General features: G+C 40.5%; 2 protein-coding genes across 3 annotated transcripts in view; one reads left to right on the top strand and one right to left on the bottom strand.

The window, feature by feature from the left end:
* LOC108052785 (GTP-binding protein RAD) overlaps positions 1-15036 on the bottom strand; it is a 29584-nt gene extending 14548 nt beyond the window's left edge. For both annotated transcript variants that reach the window (XM_017135274.2, XM_017135276.2), the window contains exons 1-2: positions 14523-15036; positions 4790-5203 (exon numbers count right to left, since the gene is read on the bottom strand). In XM_017135274.2, coding sequence (XP_016990763.1) covers positions 4790-5002 — 213 coding nt within the window. In that variant the 5' untranslated portion in view covers positions 5003-5203; positions 14523-15036. The remainder of the gene's footprint in view (positions 1-4789; positions 5204-14522) is intronic.
* On the top strand, positions 1778-4108 carry LOC108052786. The gene has a single exon (XM_017135277.2). The coding sequence runs from the start codon at positions 2787-2789 to the stop codon at positions 3786-3788; it is 1002 nt and encodes a 333-aa protein (XP_016990766.2). The 5' UTR covers positions 1778-2786; the 3' UTR covers positions 3789-4108.
* Positions 15037-17580: the final 2544 nt, after the last annotated feature.

The following is a 17580-nucleotide window of genomic DNA, read 5'->3' as shown; positions in this document are numbered from 1 at the left end:
ATTGTTTCTACATTTATGTTTGACTTGAAATAATATTTTTAAATAATTAATAAAGTTTGCACAATAGGTATTTATTATTTCGAACTAAAGTTTGTGTAAAAAACTCAAAGTTATTATTTAAGTACCATTTTTAGCTTTTTATGGATCGTAAAAGGTTTTATCTTTAAATACCACTAATCAAAAATATTTATAGGCTCTAAATCCCCCTAAAACCAGGCTAATTGCGCCCCTGTCCCACATAAGGCTTCCTCATCGCTGGAAAACGGAACGCCGGAAGCGTTTGCTACGTGGCGTCGGCTGTCAAGTGGCCACGGATTTGGGCCACGTTGAGTTTCTGGTCAGTCGGAGAGCTTGGCAAAGCCACCAAATCCGCAGGAAGGAGGCGATGGAATGGGAGGGGGTTGACTGGGCCATTAGACGAGCTGTCAGTGTAAACGTTCCTTGTTTATTTAGTGGCCGCTCTTTTGCGCTTTTTACGGTCGCACACATACATATGTATGTACCTACGAACCTGGCCGACTACATGTGTGTGCATTTATCCTGGCGCTTCATGGACTCTCGTGACCAGTAATTGCTCTTCCTTCTTGGCCAAATGTTTGCATGGTCTACTTTGCTGGCTTAATCAAATATTACGGCTGGACGGACACACACATCTGATCCATTCGGATGCAGTGGTCGGATGGACCCTCGCCATCTCGCTTCGGAAATTAATTGCTTCCTGGCCTTAGTTCATCGACCAGGCGGTGCTCCGTGGAATGTCCTGCGGCGGAGTCTTCAATTTGTACCCGCTTAATCCCCAATTAGTCCTCTGGGCAACGCTGATAATTTATTTTCTTAATGCGCTCCGTTTTACGGATGCTTTTGTGACAAGCGCCAGGGGAAGGGAAATTACGCTTAACAAAGTAAAATTCGTAATTCAACATAATACAATTTAAAAAGTCTCCTTTAAAATGCACACATACAGGTGAATTTCTTTTTTGCTTAATTGATTTGTTTAATACTCTTACGTTCGAGATAGGGTAAAAAAACATTTTAAGTTCCACTTTATACTCACATAAATCAAAAGCTTACAAAAATGTTGTATAGAATTTTTGTATAGAATTTTGTTGGATTAAAGTGAGTATAATCCTTAAACCGAAAGTTACTCAGATTTGACTTTATTGGTTTGGTATAAAATGCAACAGACTTTGGCAATTTAAGCCGTATATATATGCATATATCTACTTTACCAGATTGTACATAGATAACAACCGTATAAAAAAGCAATCTATTGTGATCTGCTTCTTAAAATTTTGCAATATCTTTAGTTTGCATACACTTCCTGCAATTTTCTTTCTAGTGCTGAAACTTTTGTGTCGAAAATCGCAAAATATTTTCCTATTCGTGGCTGGCGTCTGTCTGGCTTAGTTATTTGTTGGTTTTTGTCAAGTATTTGCATAGAATACGTCTGACTTTGACTCACAGAATGCCGTGCAAGACGAAAATAGCTTTACAATGCGACTTCATTGAGTTCGTTGTTGTTGTGGCACATTCTCATTAAACTTTTGCGTCTGCAGATGAAAAGTGCCTGCGACTTATCGACATCGGGACATCATCACACTGAGTACTCAAAGTTTACTTCTTCTATACTCTTGACGGATGTATCCTTCGCCCCTCTTGCTTATGAACAAAAGTAATTTTAACGCTTCTTCTTCGGTTTAGATACCCTGTATTCGTAGAGCTACACAGTATACCACACAGTCCAAAAGACATGTATTTTTCACCAGAAGACAATGCATTTATTTTTCTATTTCCCACAACGTGCCAAATTTTATATCCATCGGATAAAATAATCACATTCAAATGCCAAAATGTATGCAATGAGTTTTAAAAACTGATGTCTGGGTATTTCATGGTAGAGACCCTCTTCCATAGCTTACTCGCATTTTTAGCTGCGAACTCATTACGGCCACGCCCACAATGAACACATGCCGCCCACAAAAAGCGAGGGAACATGTGTGTGTTTAGTCCTGTCTTGAAAACTTTCCCTATATAAATTACCAGCTCGGGGCGCATCGCAGGCGATGAGAACGACACTTTTAGCACGATGCATGGCGTATTTTCTGTTTTTTGTTCCCTCGCTGGCTCACTAATAATGTCGCCAGCAGAAGCAAAAAGGGGGATTCTTCGGCGAAGGATATCCAGCAGCAGAAGCTGCGAGCAGGAAGCATCCAGCCGCCAGGAAAACTCATTCGCAACGTATGCTGCCACGTGGCGGACGCCTTTTGTCTGAAACACCCGTCCGCAGAAATTGAATTTGGCCACGATATAACTCGATTCACACGCCACACTGCAAGCGTTCCAACTTCACAGCTTCCTGGATGGGTGACGAATCAATTGAGTTGGAGATGTCACCGACTTGGGACACCCGACAGGCGGCGATGGAAACAATGAATAATGCTCTATAAAATATGACTCAAATATCAAACCACTGAATATGTAGGTTATATGATGATTTTTACGATTTTCTTTTACAAAAATCAAAGGACAATATGAAAGCTAATCATGAGAACGATCGAAATATAAACTTAGGTTTGCCGAAGTTTGTTTCCTTTATTGTTTTAGCTTTAATTTTATATTTATTTCCAATTGTAGTTTATAATACAAGTCCTTACTCACATGATTCTATAGATATTCAAAATCAAACCATTATTGTCGATCTTGTCTGTCACCGTAAAGAACTTCAATCATAGGCTATTCGTTTTTCACACGTTTTCTAAGGCCCAAACCCTCCAAAATACACCAACATGGAGATCCGCGAAAGGCTCTACAATCTAATGGTGAACCAGAGCTTCATGTCGCGCTCCACCATCACCGAGAGCATGGCCCAGTTCGCAATCCTCGACCTGGAGAGTTCGGATGCCATTGAGAAGACGGTGATCAAGATCCTGCTGGTGATCGAGGAGAAGTACCGCAGTTACTTCGAGAGCTACCAGAAGGAGCTGGAGCTGCAGAGGATCGCGGCCCAGACCCTGAGTCAGCTGATCCAGCGCTACAAGATCACCATGCAGGTGGACACGAGCTGCATTTGCCCGCACATCTACGAGATCGAGTCGGAGGAGGCGATCATCAACAAGTACTACCTGCACTACCAGGTGATCGCCAGTTCCAACAAGAGCCAAAGCTGGGCCATCCACAACCTGCGACCCTGTGTCCTCATCTTCCGGCGCGAGTGCGCCAAGCTGGACCAGAACGAGGAGAGTCCGTTCATCCTGGGCGACGCCTTCCACAAGCCGATCAAGTTCTTCATGGACTTGGTGGAGGAGCTGTTCGCCTACTTCTACAGCGGGCACTTGCAGCTGGACTGCGCCGCCCGCCTGCTGGATCCCCTGGATCTGGGCAGCCTGGAGTACTACCAGAAGCTGTTGGCCCCCAACGAGGACTTCGACGAGTACTTCATGCAGAACATGAGCTTCTGCCAGTGCCTGCGGCTGCCGCCCAAGTGTGCGCCCTTTGAGTGCCACCAGAAGATCAAGGACCAGGCCGAGCCCTACATCTCCCAGGCGAAGAAGGCGCGCTGTGCCAGGAGGGTTGCCAAGATGTCGGCCACCGGACAGCAGAGTCCCAAGCCGGAGGGCAATGGGTCAGAACGGAAGGCTTCCATCGTGAGCCAGCACAGCGAGAAGGCAACCACTAGTGTCAGCCAGGAATCGAGTCCTTCCGAGGAGCAAACGACCGCACTGAGCCAACAACATGAGCAGACCCTAACGAATCAACTGCTGAATGCCTTTACTATCTGCCAGAATTAGCAGGCTGCAATCCATTCCTGTCTCAAATTAATGCTCCCGTGGACCTATAACTCCGAATTAGACATACTTAAATTGTAATCAGCCAATTAAACGACCGAAGTGCACGTGATTGCGTTCTCGGTTTCTCGGAAATGTTTGCGGAAATGTTATTATCCCCCTTGCCCCGCGGACATGTGCTGCACGCAATTTGGATTTGCCTACTCCTCTAATGACTTTCCAGCTGGTGTGGCATCCAAGCTCGATTCTGTTTTACTTCCAACTGAGCACACTCGATAGTCAAAAGGGCTCTTAATTAAAAGCAAACTGAAGTTTTATTTCAATCAAGTGGAACACTTTGAAATTGGTTGCTAAGTAAGTCAAATTAAGTCTTAAGGCAAGGTTGATATACCCTAGCACCTGTTAAAAATGTTGAAAAAGATTGAAGCTAGGTCGATTTTGTGATCACTTTAACAATCGTTTCTATAGCAGCTCCGATTTTTATAAGAGTAAAGCCTTAATTCTAAAATCATTTAATTCTTATTTCTAACACTTTTATTTCCATTTTATTGAACTCTTAAACATAAACCAAAAGCTTTATATTTCTTGATTTGTTAAATAATGCTATCTATATTTCCATCTCTATTACTCAACAACACAAAATTGTTGTCTATAAAATCTGATTTATCTTTGTCTTTAATTCCTTCTTAAAAATAAAATTTGCCAAACACGAATGCATACAAACCATTATCCCCACCCAATAAATAACGATTGGATGTGGCAAAGTGCTTTAGCAAATTAAAGATGTCATTATAATGTTCTCGAGCAGGCTTTTTGCATGTGCGTGTCTAAATGGACTAAATGTCGTCGGTCGCTGCTTATTTATAGTGAAAAACGTGCATTTGATGAAAACTATAAATAAATAAGCAATTTCTTGCCGGTGACGGCAAAGATGCAAATGCGAATGCTAAATTTGTGCCGCTTGGCCGGTTTCTAACCGCATTACGTATACGCAGTGTACTCACCGATCTGGCGCCGGAGGTGATGCGTGCGCTCTGGGAGCGTGTGGCCGGCCGGCGACGGCGGTATCCGGGCGTACCGCCCTCGGGCGTGGCACTTCCGGAGGCGCCGGGCATCCCGTGGATGACCGTCTCGATGCTGGCCCCCGTGGCACAAATGGAGGCGCTGCGCGTCTTCTTCTGCATCCGATGATGCATCGGCGAGATGTCGTCCACCATGGCGACTGGTCTCTATTGTTCGCCGCCGGATCCTCCTGGGAAAGCAAATTTGGCCAAGTCTAGGGGCCACTACTTGTGTGCATTAAGCAGTTCGTGCTGTGGTGGTTCTAGTTGCTCTTTTGTGGCTGCTATGGTTGCTTTGTTGCATAATTCATAATCTGAGTTTTGGATGGTGTGTGACTTTTTTGTTTGTGGTGCACTCTGCAAATAAACGGTGACAAGCAAAAGAAACGAATGCAGAAAACATTTAAATGAATTTTCAAATAAAAATTACACTTTTCTCGAATATTTTCGGTCGTGACGTGACCAAGTTTTACAGAAATAACCCAAAGAAAATGTTTTGGTTTGAAAAGCAAAAGTGAGCAACGAAAACGAATTTCATCTGCGTTCTACAAGAATGTTTTTGTAACAACATGCAACATAATTTGCTGTGTGATTTTTCATTTCGCCAGCAGCCATTAAACATAAAATTCCTCTGTTTGTTTTTCCAACCGCCCCACCCGCTCCCATCCACTTTGCATTTATTTTTAAACGTGCCTCACGCGTCTCTGCGAAACTGGGTCAGCTATCGTAGTTTTCAGTGGACACCCCGAAAACGACAAATTGCAACAAATAAATTCGAAATCTGTACAAAGGGGCAAAAGCCTTTGGGAATTGTGGTTTCTATGGGGGTTACGTAAGGACTTAGGTGGCTGTTATGTGTTTCGGTTATGCATGAGTTTGGCTTTTCCTATTTTGATTCGATGTCAGACTGCTTTATTCCTCCGTGGGTCTAGCTAGTTTGCTAACTTTTGTTTATTATATGATTTATTATTTTATTCACTTTGACAAATGGATTTTCTTTGTCAACTGCCGGCATCAAAAATTCCTTCGTATAATATGTTGATCAACTTATTATTTAGAACATTTTCTCGAAAACATTTTTCTCAAAAAATATTTATGATTTTTCACCAATCAACCAATCAATCAATCTTCATATACAATTACACATAAAAAATGTTAATATTATAATTAGCACCTCTTTAATTAAAAATGTATCCTTTCTTTAATTCTTGTAATATAAAGTTATATGAAAGTTATTGACAAAATATTCATTGCTTTGATTTATTAAAATAATTAAAATAAAATTTTCCATTTGATTTCCCAAAAATGTTTCCACAAGTACGGCAAATCAGTTTCTCAATAAACATGTTGTAAATCTATGTTTGGATTTTCTTGCACTTGTGCTTCTAAAGAGTTCGTTAATCACGTAATTCTCATCGTCTAAAAATACAATTCTTTTTATTGGCTTCAGCTTTCCAAACCCTTGCATCATCCGCATTTTGAACTCTTTCGTATGGTTTCCTAGTTAGCAAAACATTTCACAATTGAGATGTAAATAAAGGCTGAAAAATGTGGAAACTTTCGGTGAGCATTGCACGGAAAGTTCTCCTTTAAGCGCTCAGAAAAGTTAAATGAAAACTTTAACCTGCGCACTGCAAATCTAATGGACACTAATTGCCATTTGCAGGGGGCGAGTACCCTGGGCGATTCGCGATAGCGAATTGAAATCCATTTCTCAACTGGCCGTAAGCCGAGTAGACTGAAATTGAATTTTCCTGACTGATGGGAGAGGTTTGGAGTGGCGGATAAAGAGGCAGCCAGCGGGCCAATCAAAACATATTGGTAATCCACTTAGGCATCCTGTTCGCTCCTTAGACATGCATCATTAGCCGCTCGACCTGGGGCGTCCTATTCCATTTCGCCAGCCTGTCTTCCCTCGTTCTGGTCCTGTAATCGAATTACGCTTTCGCTATCTTTTCATCCGCGCCTGCACTTAAGTGCAGCCAGGACACTTTCCACTTTCTGTCGCCGACAAGCGAACTTGACGAGCTTGCAGTCTTAGCCGCGTTCATCTGAGGGCTTTAAGGTCTCCCTTCTGAGTAATTAACTTGTGAGAATGATTAAAACATAAATAATTAAAAACGAGCCAGGGTGTTGGCCGCCCTTTTTTTTGTGTTAAAGAGAACAAAAGATTCGGGCCAAGTCCCTCGCAAGTAAATAACGCAAGGGCCACGATGGAAAAAGGAGAAGAATAAATACATAAACTTGAAAATGTTTTCAACGCGACAGCATATGCGACAACAGCTTGAGATAAGCAGCCCGCGGCACTGAGAAAAATATGTGGACAAAACTGATAGATGATTCTTTATAAGAATTATATTACATTTTAAAAACAAATACTAAATTTAGTTCCTTAGTCGGCCATTGCTAATTTATTACTATTTGAAGGAAGTCTTCTACAAATATTGGGTATTATATTATAACTCTTTTTCTGTTGAACTTTATTGCATAGATCTAAGTCTTAAAAGTGTTATTTTATAATGGACTTTTAATAAAATTGGTTGTTTACTTTCCGGAAATGATATTTTAAGGCAAAATCATATAATTACAAAAAATAAATTAACAATTGTGTTGGTATAAGATTTTATAAGATTTTTCTAGTGGTTACATACAGAGACACGCTTTATCGATTAAAAACATAAGATATTGTTAAGATCAAAGTGTTTTTTCATGTATACCTGGGCAAGAACACAGCTAGAAATGGGGTAAAGCCACCCCTACTGTGACTTTAACCAGTTTAAAGGGTTGAGCAGACTTTCTCTGCGACTTTACGCTTGATTTGCCAGCTAAACCGAGAATCCAGCGATGCATTACCAAGACCCACGAAAAAGGGAAAAGGCGAAATGGGTACCCTGAGATGATTTCAGCTGCTGACCCATTCATTCAGTCGTGCATGAAACTCCAGGCTGCATGACGATGAAGTCGTCGACATCGTCGTCGGCAAAAGGACCTGCCTCCTCGCCTTGTTTGCATTCAATTGATGCCGCAGGTTGTTCTGGCTAACAACAACATTGGTAAGAGCCCCCACGGGCGTGTGTTTGTGTGTGTGTCCTCCTAATTGGCCGCAGGAAGAAGGAGGAGCAGCTTCGAAAAGGCTTGTCCTTAAAGCATTCGCCATGGATTCTGCCATTAATTTTCATTTTATGTTTATAGACTTTTCCTGGAATTCTAGGCCATATTACTAGTGTGGTCATTTCGCTTTATGGCCTGATATGAGGCGGCGAAATTTTTCGCTGCCCTTATCTAGTGGCCTGTTGCTAGTTTATTAACATGAATATTTTCGCTTCAGTTTTTTTTGTCTACCCGGCTAATCAGGCCACCCATCGACGTGGATGTGGACAGATGATGACAGCTGTGCCCGGTTTCAGGCAACTTAAGCTATCACCGAAATAAGGCCAAAAAGTGCGTTGCTCGCACGCAGCAAAAAATTCCCCGATAAAGTGTCAACAGATACCGTGTATATGGTCCGATGGGTCCTGAATGGAACATGAATATATGGCGGAGGGGGGGAAGGGATTGGGGTGGAGCGTGGGTGGTTCAAGGCTGGTCTGCCACCGGAATGAATAAAAAAGGTGAAACAATCAAGAGCAGTTGAGCGGAACTGCAAACAAAATTGATTCGAATGAAAGCTGATTGTGGTCGACAGTGACTTTTTATACCCGTTACTCGTAGAGTAAAAGGGTATATTGTATTCGTGCAAAAGTATGTAACAGCTAGAAGGAAGCGTTTCCGACCCTATAAAGTATATATATTCTTGATCAGGGTCACTAGCCGAGTCGATATAGCCATGTCCGGCTGTCCGTCTGTCCGTCTGTCCGTCTGTCTGTCCGTCTGTCTGTCCGTATGAACGCTGAGATCTCGGAAACTATAAAAGCTAGAAGATTGGCATTTTGCATGCAGATTCTAGGAGTTCCTACGCAGCGCAAGTTTGTTTCAAAAAGGTGCCACGCCCCCTTTAACGCCCACAATCGCTTATATACGATACATTTAAATATTTCGGAAAAGTAAAAATGCAGTTTTATTGTGTTTATCAATACCTATCGAAATGTAGAAGAAATTTTTCAAATCGGACCATTCGTTTAAAAGTTATGCGTGATCAAAGTTTCTATCTCCATCTCCCTCGCACTCCCTTTACCTGAGTAACGGGTATCTGATAGTCAGGGGCACCCGACTATAGCGTTCTCTCTTGTTAAAAAATATTTTTTTAAAAATACGGTTAAACCGAGGAGAGATAACACATAAATAAATTTATTAATTTAATTGACTCGCTAAATCAAAAGTCTAAAGATAATAGATACAACACATGTCAAATGATTGCCTGGCAAAAATAGTTGCATTGTTAATGGGAACTTTTTACATTTCAAACTTTACATAGCTTTAAATTTTTAGTCAAAATAACAAGTGGTTAAAAAGTTTAACTAGTTGACTTAAAAGTTGATGACTACAGTGATTTAAGGCCAAGACGAGTTTGGAAAAACTGTATTTTGTAGATTCCTTACATTTTGTATTTAATTATTTTAATCTGTTGCAGAAAGTAATGTAATATGGATATCAGATCCTGGCTTTGTAAAGTTAACTCGTTCTCGCTTAAAGCTTATTATAGCTACTTTAAAATAAGCGTATGTCTGTCTGCGGACTAATGTGTAGGTTTTTCCAGGAAACGTTCGTTTCATCTTGTTTAACGATGACCCTGGGCCACGCCTCCATTGTGTGGGCTTGTGAGTTTGTTTGGCCTGCCAGCGGCTTCCTTCAACACGTCCATGTGGACGTCCTTGTCCGAGTCAGTGTTCATGTTGTTATCCGTGTGGCAGCTCGTGTCATTGTCAGTGGATGTTCGCAGCGTTTGTTTAATGTTTTCCTTTGAGCCTCATCTCACATCGGGGCATTTGTTTATTCCATGGCCGACAGATACTGCCGCACACCTGTTGCTGCCAAATTAATTTCAATGGGTCACAGGTGGCCGGGGTTTGGCCCAAAGGTCGGGGTCAGGAGTTGACTTTCTTGCAACTCCTCCCTCATTATTTCTTTGCGCTGATTGGGGCGACATTAATCCTAAGCCACTGGGAGCACTTTCTTGCTCAGATTTCAGCCAAGCCAAGCGTCGAGCTTCATTATTATCATCTTCAGCTGGCAGCTTGTCAACGCAAATGAGCTGAATAAAAACAACAAGTTTTTATTGCGCATACGCCACGTTGTCGTTGGTCGTTGGTCTTGCTCTAATGGGACAGCATGTTATTAGCTCGGAGCTGTTTTATTTTCTCTCTGCCCAGATGAAAACAAATTTGAATGATTAAATAAATTATCCAGCATTTGGCTTGGGCATTGGGGACTAAGCGTGCGAAGAATTTTAATGATTTAAAAAAGAGCACAACAGAAATATTTAAAAATCATGATGAAATTCTTTCACCCGGTTGGATCTTTATTTGTTTTCAGTTGACCACTGAGGAAATCACTTGACACTAGCCAAAGATTTTCGAACTGTTTGACAATAATTTATGGGCGAATTGCTATATATTTTGTTTTCATTGCTTAAGTGGCCAAGCAGTCTTTTCCTCTCGCCTTTGATTTCGTGTTTAATGTTCAATAAATCGATGAGGACCCCGAATATAAACAGGGATTGTAGGCGACAAAAAGGCAAGCGGCAGGATTGAGCAAAATCTGGTCTGGAATTTATTTTGCTGCAAAGATTTTCCAAATCGTTGGGCAAAATCGAGCTCAAGGGCAGATTATGCCGCTTAATGTTCTGCCTCCTTCGCCAGATCTTGCCCTCTTCATCCCGCCTCCCTCGAATCCCTGTCTGTTTAGTTTAAATTCGACGTCTTTTACGGCGATTATGACACATGTGGGGGCGGGTGTGTAAATGCCTGGGTGTGTCTGGTTGTGTTTATTCCACCTTTGGCTGCTGCCTGCTGTTTACTTCAAGTGGTATTCTTCGGGGGTCTCGCAATTGCTTGTTATTCTCAATTTAGATTCAAATCAAGCCAAGAGTCAGGCCGCCGGCGCAGATGTTTACACAAAAATTCACTTCATTTAGCTTGCGACAGGATAAATAAGGCTCTCAGCAATCCTCTTTGATGTGTGTGTCATAATTAACTATCGGGGAATGTCCTTAGGTATCTGTTGAGCGGCAATTTGTCCTGGAAATAAATCGAGGAAGTTTACGATTTTCCTTTTTGTCCCTAAACCCGAGACCCTAATTGGGTTGCATTTGATTTCACATGCTCGCATTCTTGTCCCAGGCTTTGTTCGATTTTATTACGAAAATTGGCTTTTCCCATTTCGGTCGTTCGAGGAATTTCACTTCTTTTGTTGTATCTGCTAAGCCAACTGAAAAATGCTTTTGTAAGTGAATAATTTGGTAGTGGAATCCCTAAATAACTTGAAATTTCTTCTATTAAATGCTCATAATGCATTATGTGTTATTATATTTTCTTTGTTTCTGATAAAAATTCATTGTATGGGTTAAACAAAAATTGCCTAAATCTAAACGGCATACGGCTAATCTATCTTAATCGCCCAGCCAATAACCTCATCAAGATCGAATCAAAATTGACAAACCTTTTAAGTAACACAATTTTCTTTCTACTCCACCGATTTCCCTCCGGAACTGTTCAACTGGAATCAATGGCGAGTTCCTTCTTAAGCATCTATCCATCTGATTTTCAAACTCTTTATGCCATTCTGTTTGCATGGACATTGCTGACCCAGACAGTTGCAATTATGTACCCTGAGGGCGGGGAAGGGGCAGATTCAGCAGGAAGCATACCCAATGTCCATCAAAGTGAGCTGGGAAAGGGAGGGGAAGTGAAGGGACTGCCGCCAGGGAAATGGAAAAATGGATAAAAAGTAAAGCTTGCCAGGAATTTATTCGCATTTGAACTGCTGTTTGTTTGTTTGGTTCGGTTTGGTTTGGTTTTGGTTGCTGGAAGCATTTTAAGTGTGTGCATAAATATTTTTGTTAGTTGTGTCTGGCTGAGGAGGAGTTATACTGCGGAAATGCGCCCCATTTCACTGCCAACCCATCCGCCTCTCTTCCACTCTAGTTTGCTGCCCAATTGTCACTGGCTCTGGGCCCGGTCACGTTTTTTCTGTCGAAGTAAAAAGGGAGTCTTATGCACAGGAAAACAAGACTCCTCTTTAATATTTTTTACTCGCTGACAAAATGTTTAAACAAAATAGCACTGGAAAGACAGTATTTGTAACACATTGTCTACATTGAAAATTGTTGAAATAAATTCATAAATTTAAATATTTTTAATGGAATTTTTGGCAGTTTTTTGTACACAAACTATCAGTAAAATCGGAAAACCATACATTTTAAATTCGGCAGTGGCCATAAATTAAGAGAACTACATATGCAAAGTGGATCAAAATATTTTTTTTTTTAATTTGATGACAAGATAAGGAATATTTTACGTTTTCTTCATGTTTTAGTTATTTTTTCACTTTTCAAACATATGTATGAGTTTATGTGAGAATATCGATGATATATTTTTTATTTTCTCACTGAACAGGCTAAGAGCAGACTTTTTTAAATGATCTATTTTTACTCAAAGAATTTTGTTGACTCATGTAGACATAGCTACAGAAGTGTATTCAAATTAAGACAATATTTTTGGCCCAGTGCAGCATCAGGAACACGGGCCTGTCATGTTCATGGCTTCCCCGGGCGAACGGAAAGTCCAAAGAGCAATGACAGGGGCGACAACATTTTCGGAGGCTAAGTGGTGGGTGGAGAGTAGGTGGACAATGCCGCGACCCGACTGAAAACCAGGCTCAACCTCTGGCCATATGAGAGGCGCCTGGCCACCGGTTTTTGCCTCTGATGTTCCTGATGCCAGGTGCAGGCCAAAATGCTTTCAGGATCTCAGCTTTGTTCCCAGGCTCTCCACTTAACGTACTGCTCGATGTAGTCAGTGCAGCTTTTAATTGAATTTGGAATATTTTGGGACCGGCAGCCAGAGCAATCTGGCCAATCCATTCCGCCCGAGAGCAGGTCACGAATTTGGCTATGGCCAGATATGGCTCCTCCTCGCCACTCCTTCCCCTTCCCCTGCCAATTAGTGGTGGCTGTTCTCTTGCTCAAACTCTAATGGAATTAGTTGTTAATTTGATTTGCCATAAAAGCAGTTCTATTCTCTATTCCCATCACTATACGGATGTGTTTGCGGCTCCATTCTACGGACCCTAGGGCGTGAGGGGGCGTGGCCGGGAAATCGCGTGCCGGAGGAGCCAGACACACTTTACTTTAATTGGCCAGCGGCAAAAAGTGCAGGAGCATCGACCCACACATCGGAAAATCAGTGAATTGAAATCGAATTGCCGCACTGCAGTTACATTTGTTTTTCCACTGGTTCTGGTTCGTGTTTTCCCTTCGATTTTGTATTGTGGTCACGGGAGGCCTTTATGTCTGCCTGCTCTGTGGACTGTCCTGATTAGTCCCTAGATCTCCGGGGGATTGCTGTGGCGATTTGTATCTATAATGATTGACCGCAATGACTGCTCTTTGTTTGCTTTGTCCAGTTTCGCCTGTTTTCGCTGATTGCAAGTGACCACCAATTTAGTAGGGCTATCTGATTCGGTCGTTCTCTGTAGTTATTATCTAAATGTAATCTGTTGTTTGTCTATTAAGACAAAAGTTTGATCGGACTGATTGTATAAAGTCCATTACCTTTTTCTTTGAATTAAAAAATGGAATGATGAGTTGCACAAAATGTAATTATGGAGGGTGCACATAGTCAAACATGAAAAACAAATATGAAACTAAATTTCTGGGAAATCTAATTAACTAAAGCAAAGCGTCAGGGTTACATGCGTTTTGCAATAGGAAAACAAATTAAAATGAATTCCGCAGAATGGTAATTTCTGTGGCACTAGTTGGACAATATTTAATCTACTTTTTCCCATTATAACTATGGTTTGCTTGCCCTTTAACGTACTTTCAGATACAAATGCAACACATTTTGTTATTGCCATTTCCCATGGGCTTCCTTGTTTTTCTCTCCATTTCCCCCAGGGCTTTACTTTAAATTTATTTTCCCATTTAAAGCTTCGCTTGTCCCTACGGAGTTTTTACTGCTCGATTATCGAAAACGTTACCCCAGCTTCTACAGATCCTACCCCATGACTTCTGATTAAATTTTATTTTATTTTATATGTTCTTGCATTGCCGATTGCAGTTTGAAATCCATTTATCTTTTGTTACACTGCCCGAATTGATTGTTATTTGGCAATTTCCCGTAGGTCCCTGTTACCACCAACCGAATTCTTTATGGCACCCCAAAGAATTCACTCTCAAATAAACCATTTCGAAAAGGCAGACCGTAAACTGTGGGAGGCTGCTGACTTCTTGGCGTTGAATATTTAATGCAGAGCCAACGTGGCGTATGAGTGATTTTGGCTTTTTTACGATTACCGATTATCCTGTACCAAAAAAAAAAGGAAAACGGGAAAGGAAATGGAACTGGGAATTGTTAGAACTAAAGTAAACAAATCGAACTGTGGCCGGAAAAGCGAAAAGTGCCAAGGCACACGACACTTTCGCTGGAGGTAGTTCCTCCTTGAGTGTTTTTCTGTGGTTAAATATCTATTTGGGTCACGACATTGCAATTAGGCAATTTAATTAATCAAAACAAACCTTTCTTTCAGCTGTTGGCACCTTGGCCTATCCCCTCAGGTAACAAATGGCGGCGTCCTCGTTTTTGGTTGGTCACCAAACTCGAACATCCATCCAGAAAGTTTATGTTATCTGGGTTGGGTTGAGGGCACTCTACTTATGTATTTGATCGATAATTTGTATAAAAAAAACAGCGGCTGCGGCTCACTTTATATATATATATATATATAGCGAGATAATTTTTTGCACTTGTTCACTTTCTTTTTCCTTGTTTTCCGTTATTTTTAGATAATGTGAAGTGAAGCCGAAACCGAAAGGCGCACAATTATTTCTTTTCAGATATTTTCCACCATAAAACTTGTGTTCCAACCGCAGATACACATTGGCCAGCTATACTCTGTATATATTATTTTGATTATTTTCGTGGTCTGGGATTTTCCAAACGCGGGTTTTCCAATTCAAAAAGAAACGATACGTTAGGCGTCTGGCGCTTTTCCAACCGCTTTTCACATCCGATCCGTGCGAGCGCCGTCGAGTGTTTGAAGCGATTTTGGTTCGGTTCGTTTCGGTTTGGTTTGCCAGTTGGTTCGGTGCTTTCAACTGTGACGTCACGGAAAAGCTCTGCTACGTCACCGATAGCTTTTCCGTGCACTTTCCGCACTGTCCACACTCTCCCACTTCGATTTCCCCACCATTTGGATTGTTTGTATTTTTTCTTTACGACTTTGCTTTGTTTATCTTTAGCTGTCTCTGCTGACTTTGTTTTGTATGTTCCATCAATGGAGCATAAGGGTGGAGGAAAATGTAGGTGGAAAGGTGGCTGAAAGTGGGTGGCTGATGGGTGGCAATGGGGCCAGTAAAGGCGCTTTGAGGATTGCAACGTTTACATCTACTCTTTTCCTCGCATTTTCGACCCTTTTCTCCGCTGTTTCCTTTGTTTTGGTTCTGATTCTGTTTCGGTTGGGTCGGTGTTGTTTATTGCGCGTGTTTTCCGTCGGTTCTTTTATGATCCGCAGCGCTGACAGCCCAGCAATATTTAGAACTTGTGACGAGCATTATTCCGCATTTTATTAATGTTTCGATTTTGGTAGAGGACAAGGGGTTTTACCCATTGCTCATCCTGCTTTATTTCCCAATATATTCACATGTTTGCACAGAAAAAATTAAAAAAGGAAATTAAAATTGCGCTATAAATCCGTTACATATATGTTAAAATCATAAAATGAAAAAGAAAATGCGTATTTTAAATAGAATTCCTTATTTTTGTATCTGCTGAATAAATTCACCAACACACGAATAACGACCAAGCACAAAATAAATTATAAACATAAATTGTATTAAATACATTTCCCTATTTTCCATTTAATTCTCTTAAATAAATTTACCGAAAAATTAATGCAAAACAATAAAAATGTTATACTAATTCATGATTTTTTTTGTTTGATTACAAAGACAAAAAATATAATTTTGTCAATAAAGGAGTGTATCTCTGATTAAAAGTTTTGGAAAAAAAACCCATTATCAGTTAATTATTCAAATCATTGTCAATATTCGTAAATTTTTCAATTAAATTATTTTTTGAGTACGAATAATATATCATTCCAAAATTCAGAAACAATATAAATCTTTTGTCATTTTTCCTTTTAGTGTAGCCTATATTTCTGCTGATAAAGTGCTTTCATTTCTCATTTGAATAGTTCCAATGGGGATAGTATTGACCCGAAACACTTTTGTGCTGTTCGCTTCGACTCGATTTGCAATTACCTAAATGGCCAAACTCATTTGCCAAACACAGGAAATGCAAGTGCCAAAAATACCAACAATAAATGCACCTGCTGCAACTACGAAAAGCAATTAATCTTCAGCGAAACCTGTCAGACAGACCGCAAACAATCTCGCGCTCAACGCAAACAAATCCCATCGACCTCGCATATGGGTAACAGTATGTAGTATTATTTGTAACGATACAATATGTCAAGTTTTATGGTGATTGAGTGAACGAAGAAATCGTACAACATAGAGAAAAGGTTGGGTGGCAAAATGTTGAAGCATAAGGAAAATTCACTCATAAGGAATCCTTGACTAAAGTCAAATGTTGTGTGCTTTTGAATTGTTTGTTATTGTTCTTTGCAGGGCAGTTTTCCTAATAAACACAGTCAAAGCTTTCATAAGTCAAGCCACAATAAGTACGAAATTAGACTAATAGGAAATAAAGAATATTTAAATAATAATTTTATTTATTTGGAAGTTTAAATAATATTTAATTCTGCTAGATATTATCCAAGACAAATTTGTTTTTAACTTAAATTATTTGGTAATTAATAGTAATAGCAATTTTTTAACGGAATTTTTGTTTGTAACTTAAACTTAATCATAATATTGGATCAATATTTTTGTGAACTTTATGATTAAATTTGTAATTGAGATAAAAAGAATAGCTTTGTATCAATGCACAAAAATTAAAAAATATGTACTATCTTCAGAAAATTGTGTAAAAACTATATGTCTTGAAAATGCTATTAAAAATTCTTTATGTGGGAAATATCGTGCTTGGTGTGATGACTGTATCATTGTTTCTTGTGTTGTTGTGGCTCCTGCCACGTGGTTGAATACGTTGGCCTATATCTTATCAACATAGGGTGTGCTTGTGTGGCATATTATCATAAGCCATGATTTATTTATAGAGGCAACCAGGTGGCCCACACCCATACGGCGAAACTCGCACGAATACGTATACGTTGCCTTTGTCCTCGCTCAAGTTCGGAGAGCTGTCAATTGATTTACTTGACCCACATGGGCAAAAACTGAACTCGAACAGACGGGCCGGGACCCGCCCACCGCCCTCAAGCGTTTTCCCGCCTTTTCACTAATGCGATCAATATTTGGCAGATAAAAAGCTGGCAAGGCGGCGTTGGGTGTTGATGGTGACCCACAAAAAAAGGTTTAAAGCCCTCTTAAAGGCCAATTGTTGCTCCAGACTGAGGGTAAAAACCGGCAAGCCCTCAGGTGTTGGTCAATTGGAGAAGAAAATTCATTTTCGCGGATTTCCCGGCAAACGAAAATTTATGTTAATTTATTT

Source organism: Drosophila rhopaloa, unplaced genomic scaffold, assembly GCF_018152115.1.
Source record: "Drosophila rhopaloa isolate 14029-0021.01 unplaced genomic scaffold, ASM1815211v1 contig_115, whole genome shotgun sequence".
NCBI classification, from domain to species: domain Eukaryota; kingdom Metazoa; phylum Arthropoda; class Insecta; order Diptera; family Drosophilidae; genus Drosophila; species Drosophila rhopaloa.
The sequence above is the reverse complement of the archived record's forward strand: the minus strand, read 5'-3'. Positions and strand labels throughout refer to the sequence as shown.